Source organism: Sciurus carolinensis, chromosome 2, assembly GCF_902686445.1.
Source record: "Sciurus carolinensis chromosome 2, mSciCar1.2, whole genome shotgun sequence".
Lineage (NCBI taxonomy): Eukaryota > Metazoa > Chordata > Mammalia > Rodentia > Sciuridae > Sciurus > Sciurus carolinensis.
The window spans coordinates 68,765,759-68,786,893 of record NC_062214.1 but is presented as its reverse complement, the minus strand read 5'-3'; the positions used below and the strand labels follow the sequence as shown (position 1 = coordinate 68,786,893).

At 43.5% G+C, this 21,135-nt stretch overlaps 1 protein-coding gene across 2 annotated transcripts in view; it reads left to right on the top strand.

Moving 5' to 3' along the window:
- Positions 1-21,135, top strand: part of Pcsk6 (proprotein convertase subtilisin/kexin type 6) — a 181,108-nt gene that overhangs the window by 96,820 nt on the left and 63,153 nt on the right. For both annotated transcript variants that reach the window (XM_047539423.1, XM_047539422.1), the window contains exons 9-12: positions 1,218-1,318; positions 7,706-7,809; positions 9,586-9,703; positions 20,310-20,498. In XM_047539423.1, coding sequence (XP_047395379.1) covers positions 1,218-1,318; positions 7,706-7,809; positions 9,586-9,703; positions 20,310-20,498 — 512 coding nt within the window. The remainder of the gene's footprint in view (positions 1-1,217; positions 1,319-7,705; positions 7,810-9,585; positions 9,704-20,309; positions 20,499-21,135) is intronic.

Sequence of the window (21,135 nt, the reverse complement as noted above, 5' to 3'; positions counted from 1 at the left end):
CCTGAAATCAATATGTTGGCAGGCTGTGCTCCTTTCTGGCAGCTTTGGGGAAGAATCCATTTCCTTGCACATTTAGATTGTGGGCAGAATTTAGCTCCCTGTGGCCATGGTACTGAGGTCCCCATTTCCTCATGGACTGTGACTGAGGTGCTTTCATTCTAGATCCACTCACCATCCTTGGGTTAGATCTCCCCAGGTCTCCCTTCAAAGCCAGCAGTACTCAGCAAGCATTCTACCACTGAGCTACACTCCCAGTCCTCCTTGCGCTTCTCAGGGCCCTCCCAGGTAATCCAGGATCAGCTCCCTGATTTAAAGTTGGCTGGTTAGCAATCCTAATTCCACCTGCACAGTGCATGGGAAGAATACTAAAGGCAAAGATCCTGGGGGAGGCATGATCCTGTCCATGACAGCAGAACACACATGCTGATCCCAATGCCACTTCTCCCTGTTTCAGTTCCAAAGGCGGGGGGTGCAGATCAGGATGAGCAGCAAGGCCCACCCCACCTATTCTCTCAGGTGGGTTGACAGACCCTCCTCCAACAGGCAGAGCCAACCTCACTTTCCCAAAGAGGGTGACTCTTCATCCTGCTCAGAGGTTACACACATTCCAGGTTTGTCTGTTTCTGTAGACAGAACTGGGGTGCTTTGGGTCCACTGAGGGGGACTTCAGGATGGAGACTCCGATATGTAACTTTGAGGCTACATATAGAAACACTATCCAGCCACTTGGACACACCATGAACAGCTGGTTTCCAGTTACCCTGAGGTCAGGGAGTCACTGAAGTGGGCTCTGGTGGATGGTCTTGCTGTAGGACTTGTTGGGCATTAGGCAGGGGCACAGTTCCTGGAGACTCAAGGAGAGGACTTATGGAGGGTCCCCCTTTGTTTCAATTTGCCTTCCCTGATTCTCTGCACACATTTCTGCAGTACTAAAGAACAAGCTAAGCTCATAAGTGGCTCCCAGCTCCTTGTCTTTCCCCTGCTTGATCCCCATCTTCACCCTGAGGTTAGCCTATTCCTGTAGCAAGTCCACACTTTGCACATGAGACACAGCCATCATGCAGGGAGCTCCAGACAATGAGTTTGTCCAGCTCCTTTTCTGTTCCTGGCACCCAGGGTCACACTCTGCAGCCTGCAGCATGTTAGGTAATCTTGGTTCTCTGAGAGCGAGTCAGTCATCACACCTTTCCTGTCTCACATACCTTCCTCTCGCCCAGGTCACCACTGATTTGCGTCAGCGCTGCACGGATGGCCACACGGGGACCTCAGTCTCAGCCCCCATGGTGGCGGGCATCATTGCCTTGGCTCTAGAAGCAAAGTAAGTTTCCACATTTCTTTCTTTTCCTTTTTTAAAAAAACATTTACACTGAGCCAGGCCCAGAGGTGCATGCCTGTAATCCCAGAGGCTCTGGAGGTTGAGGCAGAAGGATGGAGAGTTCAAAGCCAGCCCCAGCAAAAGCAAGGTGCTAAGCAACTCAGTGAGACCCTGTCTCTAAATAAAATACAAAATAGGGGTGGGGATGTGGCTAGTGATTGAGTGCCCCTGGGTTCAATCCTCAGTACCAAAAAAAAAAATAATGTTTACATTGTGGCAAAATACACATGAAGTTTACCATTTTAACCACTTTTAGGTGGATAGTTCAGCAGCATCAAATGCATCCAGTACATTATTATGCAGCATCACTCTATCACCCACCTCTAGAAGTCCTTCATCTGAACCATTAAATACCAAGTACCTATATTCGTCTGCTCAAACTGTCATAAAAGGCGACTTATACAACAGAAACTTATTGTCTCAAGGTTCTGGAGATTAGGGGTGTCCTAGATCCAGGTGTCAATAGAGTTAGTATCTTTTTGGCTAGCAGAAAGCCACATCTCCATGTGTCTCCATGTCGTCATCCCTCTTGTCAGTGTTTGAATTTCCTCTTCTCACGAGAGCACTAGACATGGTAGATTAGGGTCCCCCCAAGTACCTTCATTTACCTTAAATACCTTTGAAAGGTCCTGTTTCCAATATGGTCACATGCTGAGATACTGGGCTGAGGAGGTCAACATATGACACAATTCAGCTCATAACACTCTCTCCAACCTCTTATGATCCCCATTTTCCTTTCCATCTCTATGAATTTGACTATTCTACAGACCTCATATAAGTGGAATCTTACAGTGCAGGTTGAGTATCTCTAATCTGAAAATCTGAAATCCAAACTGGTCTAAAATTAAAAAAAATTTTTTTTCAAGTGCTGATACCACGGTCATAAATTTTCAACTTTTGGGAGTAGTTTGGATTTCAGATTAGGGATGCTTAACCCATTAAGTCTATGCAAAAGCTCCAAAATCTGAAAAAGAATATAAAAAAAATCAAAATACTTCTAGTCCTAAGCATTTTGGATAAGGGGTACTCCACCTGTATTTGTCCTTGTGTAGCAGATTTACTTCACTTAGCATCTTTATGGATCATCTCTGTGGTAGCACGTATCAGAATTTCCTTCCTTCTATAGGCAATTCCAGTGGTTGCGAAGTCATTTCTTCTTTTTATTTTCCCATTTTTTTATGATGCATTGTAATTATACATAATGGTGGGATTTTTTGTTACATATTTGTACATGAACACAATTTGACAATATAATTTAGCTAACATCATTCCCCAGTGTTTCCCCTTTCCTTTCCTCCTCCCTCTCTCTGATTCCTTTCCTCTGCTCTACTGATCTTCATTTGATTTCATGAGATTCCCCCCTCCCATACACACACACCTTTTTCCCCCCTTTTCCTTACTCTAGCTTTCACATAAGAGAGAAAATATATTACACTTGACCTTCTGAGTTTGGCTTATTTCGCTTAACATGATATTCTCAAGTTCCATCCATTTTCCTGCAAATGCCATAGTTTTATTTTTCTCTATGGCTGAATGGAACTCCATTTTATATATATACACACCACATTTCCTTTATCCATTCATCTGTAAATGGACACCTAGGCTGGTTCCCTAGATTGGCCTTTGTGAATTGTGCTGCCATAAACATGGGTACGCATGTATTGCTATAGTATGATGACTTGAATTCTTCAGGATAAATATCAAGGAGTGGTATAGCTGGGCCAAATGGTGGTTCCGTGCCCATCTTTTGAAGTTCCTTCTTTTCTTGAAGCCCACTGACTCCTCCCCTTTGGAGGACACTGGGGTCTGAATCCAGTCTACATTCTACTCCACACACCAAAGTCATGCTCTAGGTAGTTGTGTAGGAACACAACTTTAGTTCATAAATTGACAATAAAATCGTGATGCTTTGTCTAATATAAACCCAATAGAAATCCTAGAGTTGCTAGTGTGTGAATGGATCAGAAAGAAAAAGAATTAACTCCACATGCAATCATGGGGTCAAAAGCAAATTTTAGTTTAGACATCAAAACTGGCATGGAACAAATGAGCCATTCTGCAGTAATCATTTGCTGTAGATGAGTTTTTAAATGATTCAAAAAGAATTTTTGGGATGCGTAAATCCTTGTAATTACGCATGTTTGCGTGTTGATTTGCACACAACTAAAGAGCATAACACTCAAATGCTACCAATTTAACAAAGAAGCAACTAAATATTTTCAATTTCCAGGCCACAATGTCAGCTTCTGTGTCCTGAGGCTCTTTTTAAAAATCCTAAATAATTAGTTACTTGTGTGGAAAGTTGCATTCACATACTTAGCAATTCATTGCTCTCTATTTTCTTCTATTCCTTATTGGAAACATGCGAGGAATTTTGTTAGTCAGAACCAAATAGAAAACAAACCCTGTTTCATGACCGATGGTTCTACTCAACTTGCCTGTGGACCCATGAAAACTCAGCCATCTTCCTCGTTGTCATAGTGCCTCCTCAGACATTTAGGTGACAAGATAAGCAAAGCTCACTTCAGATAGAGTCTGCCTAGAGCTTTTAAAAACTTATGGCATTGGTCATGGAAGGAACAATGTCATCCAGGGAACCTGAAGGCCTGGGTGTAGGAGATTTGGAGACTGAGTCCAGCCTGCCTAGGCAGCATGACCTCAGAGTTGCCTTTTCTCTCCGTTCACTTTAGCTGTGGAAGGAACTGGGGCAAAGCAGATGTCCCTGGGGGGAGAAACTCCCAGGGGGAATGGGAGGACCTGAGGACAGCACTGATGAGAATGAAGGAAGACTAATTTGTAAGAATTGTCCCACAGCTTGAGGCAGTCTTGGGACTACCCATCCAGCCATTCCTTCTTCACCAAAAAAACACTTTTAGGCCTAGGATGTAGCTCAGTGGTAGAGTACTTGCCTAATATGTACAAGGCCCTGGGCTTGATTCCCAGTACTGCCAAAGAAAAAAAGAAAAGCATTTCCAACACCCTTTCCTTGACATAATTTCCATACAGTTAAACTTGTGATTTTATTACTGGAATAAAAAATGAAACAGATTTCCTCATAACAGAATGCTTTCTAGCCTCCTCTTCCTGCAAGCGGGGTGATCTGTGAAGATGGTTCAAAACCCCACAATATCATGAAAATTAAAAGGTCCCAATCTTTATGCTCACTTTAAGAACACCTGTGAAACTGCCCAGGCCATCAAGGGTATGCAAATCCAGAAAGCCACCAGGTATCTGAAAGATGTCATTTTAAAGAAGCAGTGTGTGCCAGGAACAGTGGTAGAGCTGGTAGGTGTGACCAGACTGAACAGCAGAGCTGGATACAGGGTCAGTGACCAAAAAAGAGTGCTAGGTTTTTGCTGCATATGTTTAAAAATCCCAAGACTACTGCTGAACTTAAAAGTTTAAACATAAATTTAGATATACAGTCATTGAGCATTTCCAGGTGAACAAAGCACCCAAGATTTGCCACCAACAGTGCTTATGGTCAGAATATCCTGCACATGAGCTGCCCCTCCACACTGAGATGATTTTCACTGAAAGGCAATAAATTGCTCCTAAGCCACAAGAGGAGGTTGCCCAGAAGAAAGGCATCCCAGAAGAAACTGAAGGAATAAAAACTTATGGGAGTAAATTCATCATAAAATGAATGCAAATAAAAGGCAAAGGTTAAAAATAAAAAAAGGTTTCCAACTTCATGCCTTTCTGTCCTCAACCCTAAAGCTAATTTTTCTTAGTACTAAATGCTAAGCTTCCAGGTGGATTGACTTAAGCCATCCTTCAGTAAGCCCCATGACATGCAGTAATAATTTGACATTGAATAATGATTTGCCCAGTCACATAGCCAAAAATGACTACAGCCACATCTCCATCTGAAGGCCAAAGCTTGTGCCAATAACTACTCCACTGGGGTGCATTGCTTGGGACTACTTGGGGCCTCAGAATCTTTCTCTGCTCTTGAGGTTGGCGTGTGGGTCCTAGGAGAAAGAAAGGAGAAGAAGGTAGCAGATCAGTCTGCACCTGGCAGAAACCTAGAGATTGGATGGGTAGGCATGGTTGGGATAAAACATCAAGGAGGCCAGTGACTAGCCAGTAACAGTAAGGCTCAGCAGCAAGAGCACATCAGAGAGAAGGTAAGGCCAAAGTGAGAGTCCCAGGGAGGAGGGTACCCCAGTACTCACAACAGGTGAGCTCCTTATAGGAAAACAGGCAAAGCAAGAGCTACTGGTGGAATCATCAATTGGAGCAGCCACTGTGGAAAACAGTATGACAGTTCCAAGAAAAAAATTACATATAGAATTCCCATATGATCCAGAAACCCCACTTCTGGGTACATGCTCAGAAGAACTGAAAGACAGGAGCCAAAAAAAAAGGTTAGTACACCCATGTCACATCATTCACAGGAGCCAAATGATGGGAAAGAACCCACATGTCCATGGATGGATGAGTGAAGCAAAATGTGGTCTATATATAGTGGAATATTATTCAGCTTTTAAAAGGGAAGAAAGCCTGACACATGTTATAATAAGGAATGAACCTTGAAGATACTATCCTAAGTAAAATGAGGCAAATGCAACAGGATTCCATTTATTTTAGGTACCTACAGAAGTCAAATTCATAGGAATAGAAAGTAGAATGGTGGTTATCAGGGACTGTGAGAAGTAGGAATGGAGTGCTAGTGTTTCCTGGGTAGAGTTTCAGTCTGGGAAACAAAGGTGTTCTAGAGATGAATGGTGCTGCACAATGATGTGCATGTACTTAAATGCTGCTGAACTGTGCACTTAGAAATTGTTAGAATGGTAAAGTTCATGTTATGGATATTTCAATACACATGAACACATGCACACATGTGTACACACACAGTGGGCAGTTGCCTTGGGTCAGGGCAGGCACCGTCCCAAGGAAATGGCTAAGGCCATCAGGATGCTTCAGCATTTTGACTTCCTTGTGACAGCAGCTACTCCTTCCAGTTCTACGCATGTCAGGCATTCATAGTTCACATTTCTGTAGGCGCACACATTGCACAGGCAGGGATCTGCAGCAAACAGACACGTATGCGGATTAAGCTCCTGGGATAGTAGTGGGGATTGTTTGGGTCATCTCTGTCTGAACAGGTCCTGAAAAGACAGCCTGGAAGGAAAGAGTATTTGGGAAGGAGGGGATATTAGGGAGCTCAAGTCTTAGACTCAATTGATGTTCATTTGTTCTTGGTTAACTCTCTGTTTAATTAAAAGCTTGTAGATAATGTGTTGACTTAATAGACTAGAAGAATAATAAAATATAAGTATTTCTCGTCAAATTGTAAGTGGATTCATGAGTCTAAGCTTCTACCTTTTCACTCAGCTGTTAGTTTTATGTAGAAAAAATATATTCCTTTTATTGGTGGCTCATATATAGGTATTGCATGTACCATATTTTAAAGCAGCCTTGCAAAAAGCTTATATGTGCAAATATCCAGAGTTCATGACAATGAGTAGAAAAATAATTTTACTTTATACTCTTTCCGCCTAGGGATAGTATGAAAAATACTGTTTCATCAAATCCAATATGCCATAGATTATAAGATGTACCCTTTTATGTACCACAAAAACCAGAAGTGCTAACAAAAAAATATATTTCCATATCTCGTTAAAATTTTGTAACTATTGAGTTCTTTTTAGACTCAGAGTTATTTTGACCTGGAAGTGAAAATAAGAACAGCCAGGATCAAGTTCAGCACCCCTGGGTGATATAACAGGGTCCCGATTGCTGTGGACAGAGTGGGTTGATAAGAGACATCAAGTGGTAAGATGGATCCTGATTTCAGAGGTGTTAGAAAGGCCAGGAAATATAGCTTAGAATCAAAGAAATACAATCTGTGCTTTTGTATTATGGACATGCATTCTTTGAATGACATGTTTCTACTTTTCACCAAAATGAATGTATTAGAAATTTAGAATTACTAGTCTGTGGCTGGCAGGTCTGCAGAGGATAGAATTTGGCCCCACCATGACTTGAGCATATTCTTGCACATTTTAACAAAGAATTGCCCCCCAATACTTAACAAATTAAATTTTTTCTTCTTGCCACTTCCAAAATTTCCTGTATGACCCAAGACTGAGTTTTTCATGCTTGTGGATTTTAATTCACCTGTTGTGCTCTTTCATCTCAGGAAGACTTTCTTTTTGAAGATGTTGTGAAGTCAACCCTTGCAGAGGCTCGCAGCTGTGAGCCCAAGGGCTTGCTCTAGTTCAGGGTGGGACTGACTCCCCTCACTTCACCTCTTGATGGGCCTGCGTGGCCAGCAGCATGAACCTGAGTGGGCCTCAGTGGGCTGTTGTTGTGTCATTGCAGCAGCCAGCTAACCTGGAGGGACGTCCAGCACCTGCTGGTGAAGACATCCCGTCCAGCCCACCTGAAAGCCAACGACTGGAAAGTGAATGGCGCTGGGCATAAAGGTGCGGCACTCCTGGTGGGATGGGCAAGGACCAGCATGTCACCACATCCTTGTGGACTCTCTGGGGTGACCTTTGGAATTAGGAGTGTAAAAAGGGGTGATACAAATTCCTTAAAAGGAATCCCTAACATTAATTATTATTATTAACCATATGTCACAAGAATTAAAAATATAGGCAGCGATTTAAGAAAAATATTTTGGCACCAGCACTGACATAAAGGAAGAACCTGAAAATCTTAGCATCCAGGGTCCCTAAATTTCATGACTTTTGTCACATCCAGGGACCACCTCTACTAGTATTTACTAAGTAGTTCTCTATAAATTGAAAACCCCCTTTTTTTTTTTTTTAACATAAAGAAATACATTTTAAAAGGAAATATTTTATAATTAGTGAATCATAGATTTGGATTTGTGGCTATTTTTTTCATACACATTAGAACAAATCCATAATTTTAAAAATAAGGGATGCTTGCTTGTGTGCCATGTAAGGACACCTTGCATTCTTAGCCTTGAATAGCTCTATCATTGTGAAACTCACTGTCAATTTCCTCATCTGTACAACAAGCAAGGACATTGAGATAGTTATATAAATTACTTTCTAACTATAAGACTTCTTGGCCAGCCCCTATATCATAAAAGATACTCACAGGACAGTAGAGCCTCCATCCCTAGCCCAGCATGGTATAGACCCAGGTGCCATGAAACTTTGGTCAGGACTCAATTAACCCAGATACTTGGCACTGCTAGAGTAGTTAATTATAAGACTGGGTCCCTGGCTTTGTCTTTCAGGGATACTTGGAAAAGATTTTGGTCAGCCACGGTGTTATTAGGGAAGACTTCCCCCCACTTTTCTGAATCTCGGGTCCAGCTATTTTGACACCAAGCCCAATACTAGTATCTGTAAAATATAGGTCAAATATTGTTACTGTAAGGGCCAAGGAACATTCCTTTTAATAAAGAACCATTGATTGGGCCTCATTCATCCTTGCGTTGCAGGAATGTTGGTGGTAGTGGTGTGCTGTAACAAGAGCTGACCTACATTTCAGTTTTGGCCTAATTAAATAGGAAAATAGATTGTATCTAGTTCTTGACCTTGCCTCTTAAATTAAACTTTGAAACTCTTCTCCCTTGGCCAAATTAAACACTGGAGCCGCCAGCTCTCAGCACTCTTGTCTGTGAGGTGCGAAGTGCACTTGCCCTGAACGCTGCCTGGGGAACTCGGCAAAGAAGAAGAAAAAAAACAAGTGCAGCTAGCCTTGTTCATATTGTTCTTAGTGCATATTGTCTGTTTCGTCTGGTTTTGGTTTTGTTTTATCACTACTGGGGATGGAACCCAGAGCCTTGCATATGCTAGGCAGGTGCTCCACCACAGAGCTACACCTGCAACCCTGAAGTCTCAGGTGTTATTTTTCTTGTCCAGTCCAAGATTCAGAGAGCACAGATGCCAATAGAGTGTTTTAATGTAAATAAATCTGTCCTTGTCCCTCTGCCCACCATCCCAAAAGAAAGTCATAAGACCTCTCATTCCTCCTACTCTGTGCCAAAATGGTACATCTGTCCTGGCCCACTCTCCTAAGTGAAAAAATTCAGCTCAGAGAGCAATGCAGCTGGGACCCTTGAGCAGCTCCCAGAGAGACCCATCCTACAGCCTGGGGAATGCTTGAGGTGACTCCATTGGCATGAGCTCCCTGGGAGCCCAGCAGGGTGGGAGAACTGGCTTTGCTCCCTTCCTGCAGGGAGGCAAGAGAGCCCAGCTCTGAAGGCCCTGTCTTTTCAGTTAGCCATCTCTATGGATTTGGCTTGGTGGATGCAGAAGCTCTCGTCCTGGAGGCAAAGAAGTGGACAGCAGTGCCATCCCAGCACATGTGTGTGGCCACTTCAGACAAGAGGCCCAGGTAAGTCTCTGCTCTGACACTGGTGACTACTTCTCAGACACGTGAGACCTGACTGTTATAACATGGTGGGGGAGATGTTTACACACATTCCTATGCAGATAGGCAGGACATATGTGCATGTGCTTGGTGGTGCATGTCTATACATGCCTGCATTTTCTCTTGTGAATTGTGTAGCTAGGAAAGTTTCCTTCTGGATCCGTGACCATTTTTAGGCCTCTTCCCCCGCACCTTCTGCAGCAGATTGCACCATGGTAGGGAGTTGGATCCTCAACCTGAACCCCTTGACCTGGTGCAGGAAATTCTTATCCATAAGTTTTAGCACAGCAGACTGGACCAAGGATCTGCCCTGCCCAGCAAGGTGTAATGAAGAGCAGCCACGGTGTCTTTCTGTCCCTACCCACTAGAGGTTGGAGCCAGAGCCCCTGCTCAGCCTACCTGCCCTAGACTGTGAACCTACTGGGCATGAACAAGAGTGGCAGCATCAGTCCTCTTTTCTGTTGCAAGGGGTGGGAGGCTAGGGGTTTATAATCCAAAATGCATAACAGTTCTGCGTAGCTTTTATCAGGCCTCATAACCCTTCTTAAGGTTTATGCATTGGGATTTTTTAACAAGCTTCGAGCAGTCGGCTGCAGAACTCTGACTTCATCTTTCTTCCATGCATTGCCCTTTGGAGGAAGTTTTTCTAAATCAATTACATGTGTTCATTGAGATTTTTATTTACAAAAAAAAAAAAAAAATCAACGGGAAAGCAAATCAGATGGCAAGCAGCCTGCTCCATTGAGGAAGGAAATCAGATTATTCTCCTGAATTCTGCCATTGCTACTGTGCTAAGAAGGCCAGCAGTGCTTCTCTAGACTTTAATATCTGATAAAGAATAGAGTGGCTTTCCAGCTATGACTATTTGTTACCTTTGGAAAATGAGTGTTTGAAAAAGAGATGATGAAGTGATTAGAAGTGATACATTGCAGGGCTGGGGGTGCAGCTCGGTGGTGGAGTGCTTGCCCTGCCTGTGCAAGCCATCCAGCACAGAGAGGAAGGGAGGGAGGGTAAAAAGAAGGGATGCATTGCTTTATCGACAAATATAGGTCCCTCTCTTTGAGATCACATCTTCTGGGAATATGTCTACCTCTTATACTAGGCTCTTTTTGCAACAAAATGTTGAGAAAAGTGTTTCTCATGGATACTTTGCAAAGGAGTAGGAATTCAGAAAGTGCTGGATGAACAGCTACTGAAGGTTTTTTTGTTTTTTTTTTTTTAAATTGCATTTTCAACCTATGGCTAATTGCACAGACTGACTGTCAGATAATGTCTCTAAGACCTGACAGGTCAGCTGACCAGGAGGCAAGATTCTCTGTTTTTGTTTTGTTTTGCTTTGTTTTTTGGTAGTGCTGCGGGGATAGAACTCAGACCTCATGTCAGCTAGGCAAGCACTCTATCACTGAGCCAAATCCCTAGCCCTACAGTGTTGGTTTCTTAAAGACACATTTTCTTTAAGGAGTCTTAGACTGCCAAATTCAAAAGAAAGGGGGAGATTTGGTGAGATAAACAAGGCCTTTCACCCTCATTGGCTTGGTTTGTTGGCAGATGCCCACAACATGGATGATCAGATGCCAGGTGAGGTGGCGTGGGCTTCGAGGACTGGCTCCTGACCTGCAGAGCTGCCCCCTTCCCTCTCACTGTTCTCTGCATCAGGAAAGCTCCTGAAAGAAGCTTTCTTCTCCTGCCAGAAATCATTTTAAGATGGTAGAGTGGTGCCTAGGTGGCGAATGGTTGTTTTTATTTTTATTTTATTTTGTTTTTTAAGTGAAAGCACACAGAGTCTAGACAGCACAGGTTGAGGGAACCCGCCGTAACATACAGTATGACATTGTTCCTGTCCTTTGAGGAAAATAAGGACTCTACAAATTACAAGAAGGGGCAAGAATCAGACTTCTGTTTCTGAAGGAAAATCATCTTTACCTTTAGCAGTTTCAGACTCTTTCTGGAATTTTCAGCCCACTTACTGTCTCAAACCCTTACCTAACTCCACCACTTGATTGTTCCCAAGGACATAAGGGCCTCCAGAGGGAGAAGAGTGTCTCCATGAGAGAAGCAGATAACCTCCTTCTCCTGGTGGGAAGTTCCAGCCAGCTCTGCTGCCATCCTGCTTGCCTGTGGGCAGTCATTTGAACCAGAGCTGCTGAGTTCCTCACCACAGTAATAGCCGGTTTCCCTCACCAGGGTTCTTGTCTAGCCTTTCCACAGCTGGGATCACCGGACTTCAGAATGAAAGGAAGTATTCCATGCATCTGCTTGTCCCTCCTCTGCTCCCTCATGTGCATTTCTCAGTCTGGCTTCTACTCTCTTAGCCTCACTCGAGTTTCTTTTTCTCATGGTGGAATTCTACGACTTTCTGAATATCCCAAACCTGACTCAGCTGCTTCCCATGGTAAATAACAGAATAAGACAAAAAGAGAGGAAGAGACTATGTATTCTGTGTGCACCTTTGTGCAGCGCATGGGGTATATTTACCTGCCTTTCCCTTGAGTAGAAGGGAAACGTCACCCTGGTGTAATGAAAGGTCAGAGGGCTATGTTCCCTGGACCCCAAAACAGACTGAGCCCCTAGAACCAAGGCTATGGCATCTGAGCCACCTCTGCAGGAGCCCACATGGGTCAAGGCCATCAGAGGTAGCACCCAGTGAATGCTAACTCTAAATGCAAGGACAAGGGGATATCACTTTAACTGAAGAATAGGTACTTCTTACAAAAGAAAATGACTTGTTAGAGTCCTCTGCAGCTGGTGTTTAGCTCAGTGGTAGAGCACTTCCCTAGGATGCAAAAGACTCTGGGTTCCGTTCCCACCCCACACAAAAAGGAGGGGCCTCCAAGTTAGAATTGAATGAAAAATACAAGCTCGAGCTGGGTCTCCACTGTGATTCAGATACATGTAGAAGATCAAACACATTTTTACATATTCTTGCACACAAATAGTTATAATCTATTTAGAACCTTTCTTCGACTAAAGGATGGTAAATAGGATTGTGACCAATGACATCCACCTGTGTAGAATTATTTTGGAATCCATGTGTATTACACAGAGAAAATACTAAAATTAACTCTTTTATGACTTAAAGTGAAAAAGAAAATCAAGCTTAGTATAATCCCTTTGAATGAAAAAGAGGCCCTGCTATGAAATTTTATTTGACTCTTTGTATTTGTCTAACCAGTACTTTCCTTACTTCTTTAAAAATCCAGGCTACTGTGAAACAGTTTATGACACCCATGACCCCCAACTCAAAATGCTGGAGAGATAGCCACAAAAGTGTCTTTTAAACCAGCATGAAGCAATCAGAATTTACCTACATGTCTTAGGTTTTTGCCTAGATTAGGAAAGTTCCCATTCATACAGAGTTTATAGTTTAGTTTGGCCTGTCTCTGTCTGTCTGTCTCTCTCTCTCTCTCTCTCTCTCTCTCTCTCTCATACACACATACTCACTCTCTCTCAAGATACTTCTACCCCAAAAGCCATTATGTTGTTTTGAATGATAAGGATTATCTGCACAGCAGATAATGTATAACTGCTCAGGAATGAGCTCTGGTTTAACCACATCCTGCTTTCTGTTCTGATAATTCATTATTTCTGAAATTTCTTTAAACCAGACTGTGCATGATTCTTGTCTTCAAGCAACTCCACACATAAGGACCTATGACCAATGATGATTTTAAAGATACTTCCTGTGTGCCAGACATTGTTCCAAGCCCTTTACATCTATTAACTCATTCAAAATCTCAGACAAAGATAAATGGTTTGGATACTATTTTTATCCCCATGTTATAGATGAAGAAACCGAGGCACAAAGGAATTTAGAAACTGGACCGGAACTGAGCTGCTGCACGGCTGAGCTTCGGCCCCAGTCTTCTTTTTTCAGTGTCCATCTTGCTTCTAGGTGGGAACTCAGGCTGTACTGAACCAAACAGAGTAACTTGTACACCCCCAGAGAACCTTTCTGCCCCTTTCTCCATGTCTCCTACCAGCTGCACATGCTGCCTCCAAGGACAGAAAAGCACCTTGGTCCTGGCTACCTGGAAATTCCTCCAGTCTTGGCCATGTGTCAGTACCCAAGAGGTCAGACCTGGTGGCCCCTCTAGCAGGTTAACCAGGCAAGCAGCTACAGGGTCCTGATGGAGTACCTATGAATTGAACCCATGTCAGCTGGACATCCATCTGTGCCCAAGCACACAAGACTATTCAAGAAGCTAAAAGCCCTTCTTTCCTTTGGTCTTTCTCTCTCTTCTGCAGATTCCTGCTTTCTTCCATCCCTTCCCCACCCTCCCCAGTGTATCCCTCCAGGACATCTGACCTGTATGCATACCTAGGTACCAAATGAGGCCTTTGCTTTTGATTTCTTTTTTAGATCATTGCTATTTAGGGCATAGCTGGGTGTCCTCTAAAAACTTGTGGGGTGCTATGCAGTTCTGTCCTGGGGGCAACCATACTGGGCCCACATATTATGTGCCTCCTGATAACCCCATAGAGCAAACTTTGACAGCTTCCTATTTTCTTGCAGCCTTTTCCCTTTCTAGCTTAGTTTTCAAAGTAAACCTGTTTTCTCCAAATTATAAAGGCTACTTCTAAAATCAGTATTTGGATTGGAATAATGTAATTGTTTCTCATCACTCATGGTAGTTATATTCTATAGAGCTGCCACAAACAATGAGTTACTCATCCTGAACCATTGCTGATTTTGAATATGCAGGAGCCCCCCTTCCTGCCATGCATAGAGGTTCATGGCTGACACCCCTATACCAGAAGGCAGGTTAATGAGAGAAAAGCACAACAGATTTCTTTGATCATAGTTTTCTATGGCATAGGAACCTTCATGTGTAAGGAGACCCAAGACTCAGAGTGAACTCTCCATGTTTGTACTTAGGTTTGATGAAGCATGGACAGCAATGTGGACTCATGACTGGATAAAAATTGTGTGATCTAAAAGGAATAGACTGAGAGGGGAATCTGGAAAGGCCTGTCTGTTCAGATTCTTCTTGGCCTCTCTGCAGCATTCCTTCCTCCCAGGGATGGGGTGGCACCCTTCTGGAGTGGGATTGACTATCAGATAAGGTAGGTCAGAGAATATGGCCAGCTCCAAGAAAGAAAAGTTGGGAAGATTTGATAATATTTTTAGACTTTGTGACCCCCTTAGGGGAAGAGGGGTTCTAGATTCAAAAAACTATGTTCCCTGGACCCCAGAACAGACTACGCCTCTAGAACCAAGGCCATGGTATCTGAGCCGCCTCTGTGGGAGCCCACATGGGGCAAGACCATCACAGGCGACATCCGGTGAATGCTAACTCTAAGTGCAAGGACAAGGGGAAATCACTTTAACTGAAGAACAGGTACCTCTTACCACCCCCCCCAAAAAAAAAAAAAACTTGGTAAAGTCCTCCGAGGGCTGCTTGAGAATGCAGCCATCATACTCAATTTCTCTTGAGGAAGAGAAATTCTAGTTCTATGACTGGCAAGGTGAGGGGGCAGGAAACAAGAGGACAGGAGAAGGTCAGAGAGAACCTTCACTTCTGAGTCTGTGTCTGAGGTCTTCACTTTGGGTATCATTTTCTGAACCCCAATGTGGGCATATGGGTTCAGATTCCTTCAAGCCCCTAGTTACAACATTTTTGTCAACAGATGGTACAGAATCTTGTTTTATGTGTTCCTGCTTAAAGACACCTCCTCTGCTATCTACAATTGATTCATTAACTTGCACTCATGGCTATCAGCTCTATAACTCAGGTCTGAACTGAATCTAACACATGTATTTTCTCTGTAAGGCCTCTGCAGCTTTCTTGCCCTTGGGGACACCAGACAGTACTTTAGCACTAAGCTGGGGGGCATGTAAACAGAAAAATCACCAAAAGAAAGGACAAAAATTCAAAAAACGTGCCACTGCTTAGACTGTGAAATGGACACTTGTTTAGAGTATGCGAGCTGCAACAAAGGCAGAACATGGCCTTGTTTGACCTCAGCTAGAATGTGCAGTTTGGGTGACTCAGATATTTTGCTGCTCTGTACATTTCCACAGGTGACCACAGAAGTGCCACAAGTGTTTTTTGAGAATGCAAAACTTTAGCAAGTACGTATGCAAATATAGATTCTGTGAATAATGAGTACTGACTATAGATTTTATTGTCTTTTTTAAACTCCCTGTCTGATCAGATCTTAGATCAGAAGCATTGGAAGGAATGTTTAAAGTCAGCTAATTCAATCCCCTCATCTCACCCAGAAGAAAAATGGGTGTTATAAACTTAAACATTGTATATTAAAACACCTTATGATTCAATTAATCATGCACAGCATTGTCTCAATTAGTGGAACAGATTACCTTTTTTGTGGTTGAATCTTATTTCCAGCCTAAATACTGTGCCATGGCTTGATAATCAAAAGTAATTTCACCAAAGGAAGTTCTAAAGTGTGAACTAATACAATTAGGAAAGTCCACCAAGAAACAAAATAATCTCTACCTCAGACCAGCCTGTGGAGAACATTCATCCTAGAACATGGATCCAGGAAGTGATTCAGAGCCTCTTGTGATGTCCATGCAGATGGCTCTGTGCCCTCCAACAGACCAGATTATTTTCTGATAGTTTAATTTAATGCATCTGCTCCAGTAACCCCTTTCCACCCACTCACTATTCTTTGGAAGGTCTGTGAAAGGTTTTCCTGGTTAACCTTCTGGCGAACTTCCTGGTCAACCTTCTGCTACGATGAGTCTGAACTGTTCAATTACCCTTTCTCCCCTAGCCAGGTGCTAAATTCGCCAGAGGGTACTTGCCTTCTGATTCTGGGTTTCCCATGTGATCTCAGCATTGTCTAATGAAGAACTAGGCCCAGCTCAGCTCTTGCCTCCAGACCTGCAGTTGGAAGAGCAGCATTGCCCCCAAGGATACTGGTCTGTCCATGAACCTGAGCTGGAGCAGGTCTATAAGGGGAGAATGATAAATATACCTACTGTCGTGACTTCCTAGCTAGAGCAGAAAGATAAGTGGAGAGTTGGAAGCGCCTGCAAGTGGGAAGTTTCTGCCCATGACCCACCTTTCTCTGTTCTTCCCCACCACTTGGTACTTGAAAATATTTATCTTTCACTTTGAATGTTATTCTGATGCCATAAGCTTTTCAGAATTGTGATGTTAGCAAATCAGGAATTGTTCTACATTGTTATACACTGGAGAAAACTATAAGGAAGCCACCATTTTAGTGACCTGGTTGGAGATACTAAACTGTTGTTAATATGGTTACTGTTTGGTAGCCTTCTACCTCCTCAGGAGAAGGGAGCAATTCTAGAGAGCTTAGGAGGAATGGAGAACATCTGGAATATGAGCATAATTGATTCTGAAGTGTAGCTCAACAGGAAGTGGCATTTCTCTGTCATTAGATATAATTTCCAAGTCTTCAGTCTCTCTGGCTTAAACATTGCTCAGTCTGCCGACAGGGGTTCCATAACATCCTTTAACTCCTTGGGTTCCTCTAGGGTCCTAGGAAGGTGGCTTTATGTACAGACAGCAGTTTCAGAATTTAATAGCAGAAGAACGTTTTCAGTTATCCAGAAAACTTTTAAGATCTTTCTAAATCAATTTTCATTGTTAAAATGCAATTTAGTTGTATTTGTATGACAAAGATAATCCCTGCACATTGTTTAACCTAAAAAATAAATTACTTCACAGTTGACTTGCATTTTTTTGTATTATCCTCCAAATAGTTGTAGGATAGAAAATAATTTTATTTTTCTTTTTTTCCCCCTGCCCCACCCCATCCCAGTACTAGGGATTGAACCCAGAACCTTGTGCATGCTAGGCTAGTGCTCTACCACTGGGCTGCATCCCCAGCCCATTTGTTCGTTTGTTTGTTTGTTTGTTTGTTTGTTTGTTTGATAGACAGTCTTGCTAGGTTGCCCAGGCTGACCTCCAACTTGTGATACCTCCTGCCTCAGCTTTCTGAGTAGCTGGGATTGCAGGCATGCACCACCTTTTTCTTTCCCCCCATTATTTTCATTGGAAAAAAGTGTTTTGCTTTCTGATTTGGAGTTAAATGAATCCTTAAAAGTGATGGGGTTTTGTGTTTGGCTTTAGTACTTCTCCTTGGAATTTCTATCTGACATACAGAGCAATTTCAACATAGATTATCATGAAACATTTCAAAGCTTCCTCTTTTAAGAAAATTAAAAAGCTACCTGACTTGGGATGTGAGTCTGTTTGTTTCCATAGCAACTACAGAAATAAAGTACAACTTGATGTCCTTGCAGTCAGTGACTCCTGGCTCCCAGCTCTCTCCTAGAACTTGCAAAAATGAGGAGTCCTGGTGGCCTGTAACTGAGTGATTTCATAGTTAAGAGATTTCACATAAACACTAATTGTTACAGTTAGCCTTGTTCCCAAGCAGGCAGGCTGGCCCCCAGGGAGGATAATGCCTTGGCTTTGAAAACCAAACCAAGGGAGCCCTTTAACTTCTGAAGGAACTGAGGCTGCCCACCCCCAGCCAGCCTCCCTGGGACAGCAGCAAAGGGGCTCCCTATGGATTAGATCCAGCCCCACCTTTCTCATCCAGCAACTGGAGTCCCTTAGCTAAGTCAAATGCAGGCGACTTGAATATTTTCCTAAGGTGTAGCTGCTCTGGGATGGGAGTATGGTGACCTGGAACATAGTGTTCAGGAACATGGTGATGGGGCATATGAAGGGCAGGATTTGACCTTTTATTTTACACTGTTCCTGTTCTCTCTGAAGTCCTGTGTCTATCTATAGGGTTAAGGTTTCCTCTCTGGGATTTTAGGTCTATTTCTAGAGTACAGTGTTGCTCCCCCTACCAACAAGCAAAAGACTGGGGGTGGGGACAGTGTTTTAAAATGGTTTGTGGTTTTTGTTTTTCACTTTGCTCTAGCTAGTTAGCTCTGGAAATATGTTAGAAGTTTGAAAGTGGATCTTGGGGCCTTGACTGGGAGCCACATTTCAAAGCTCCAGGGGAACATTAGTGAATCTGTTTCCCCACCTTCACACTCAGGGGCCTCCTATCCTCAATACAATCAACTTGCATTCTTAGTGCACAGACAGGTGGGTAGTTTTCCTGGCGGTATATGTAGGCCCTGGAAGTCTCCAGAGCTTTCCACTGTGTTCTGTATCTGCCACAGCAAAGGGGCCCACTGACCAATAAACACAGACAGTAAAACGTGGAGAAGGCAATGAAAGAAGTCAGCACCTCTAAATCAATTTATAGTGCATGCAAAGCGTGTTTTCAAATATTTACAGAGTCTCTGAGGGAATTACATCACTGTTTCTAACTGTTTTGATTGTTTTTAATGACTCAGGCCCAGTAGAGCCAAGCCATGTAATTCCTGAGAGGCCCTGAGCACACGCTTCCAGCCTCCCCAGAGGAAAGACGGGTATAATGGGAAAAGCACTCCCCATAATAAACCAAGCCGCCGGCCGCATGGTGGGGAATTACCAACGTGCATCTGAGTGGCAGTTGGGTCTCTACTAAAGAATGCCATCTTTCTTCAGTTTGCAAATCACTGGGCTGAGGGGCCAGGCTTTGGGGAGATATGAGCTGTGGTGGCCCAGAATAGGTAGGATGGCCCAGCCTGAAACAGGAACAGCCTTTGGGCCTAAACTCTGTGTCTACTTTATGTGTGGGATAATTCTGGTTGAAAGTGACATGTTTTTCTAATTTTTTTTAGTTGTAGATGGACACAATACCTTTTATTTTATTTATTTATTTTTATGTGGTGCTGAGGATCAAACCTAGTACCTCACTTATGCTAAGCAAGCACTCTGCCACTGTGCTACAACCCCAGCCCCCAAAAGTGACTCTTGAGTGATTGGTGTTTTGTGCTTGTCCTCAGATTTGGTCCCATGTGGCAAAGCTACCCTAAGTTTGTAAAGAGAACCATCATCTGGTTCAGTGGCAGGTAGGGGAGTACAGTCTTTATGCAGGACACCTGGGAGCAGACCAGCTGGTTCCTTCAGGTGGATCCACATGAGCATCTGTGCAAGGTGACATGGTACAGAGGTTAACACAGAGGACTGGAGACTCAGATCCCAGCCCCACCTCTCAGTAGCCGTGTGATCTTGAATACAGCCCTTAATTTCTCTCTGAGTGAAATGGGTTAATCCTGTAAATTTTCATACCAGTGCCTAGAGAAAATCTACTCAGGAAATCTCTGCTGCTGTTGTTATTCAGCATTGTGACTTCTATTTTCAAGGCAGTTTTTGAAACAAAGTAGTAGGGTGTTAATGCCTTGCAGACCCCAGGCCATTGAGAAAGTGAGCTGGCTACATGCTACGTAGAAGCTGCCTCCTGAGCACTAAATCTGGTAAACCCTAGATACATTGGCTCAAGTTCGCACAAGAACCCTTTCTTTAAATCTCAATAAGCAATTTCCAGAACTGTGAAGTCTTTCTGGGCAGGTGATATAACTCAGGGTGGAGCATCCTAGAGCAAGACCTAGGCTGCTCCCTTAGGGCAACAGAAAGAGAGGCCTCGCCAGGAAGGAGCAAGCTTGGCCACATGAGCCTATGGCCCTCCATACACCTGGCACTTAATGACTCAGGTGCCAGGTACTGAGCCCTTCCCTCCTCCCCAGGAGCATCCCTGTGGTGCAGGTACTGCGGACCACCGCCCTGACCAGTGCCTGCGCTGACCACTCAGACCAGCGTGTGATCTACCTAGAGCATGTGGTAGTTCGCGTCTCCATCTCACACCCCCGCCGTGGAGACCTCCAGATCAACCTGATTTCTCCCTCAGGAACCAAATCTCAACTTTTGGCAAAGAGGTAAGGCTGGGCTCACTGAGATTTATGCTACATGAGGTACTTAATGAACCCTGCACATGGGGGATCTTACAGGCCTGCAGGCAACCTCTTCCCTATTGGAGACCCTCACATGTAGACCCCACAGACCTGAAAAGTAGTTCTCTGAAAGCTTGCCTTTAAAACAGTCCTGGAAAACTTTCATTTGGAGGAAGAATTGACAAAGGTGTTGTTGCTGTTTTGTTATTTAACAGGAGTTCTTTAGATGGAGTTCTGGCTGTGCCTTTATTGCTCTTAGAAGAGCATCAAAGGTCATGTGCATCCTATTCAGTTGGCATTTGAAACAAGAATGTGTAACTCCAAGCAGCATCATTGGTCTCCTGGAGTAACCCTTACCCCATGATGGGCTGCTCCCTATAACTTGCACAGCAAATGCTCTGACCCTCAGGCATGGGCGGGTTATGGGGAAGTTGCTCCCAAGTTGTCTTTGAAGCCTTGTCCCCTAAATGCCAATGCTCAGACGCAAACACCAAATTCTTGAAGCTTTGCGTGTGCTTGTGGAAGGGTATGGAGTCATTTATCCAACAAACTTAGAAATCAGGACAAGTGCTCAGGAGTAGTCATATGACTTACAGGTAATTAAAGTAGAAGAATTTACAGG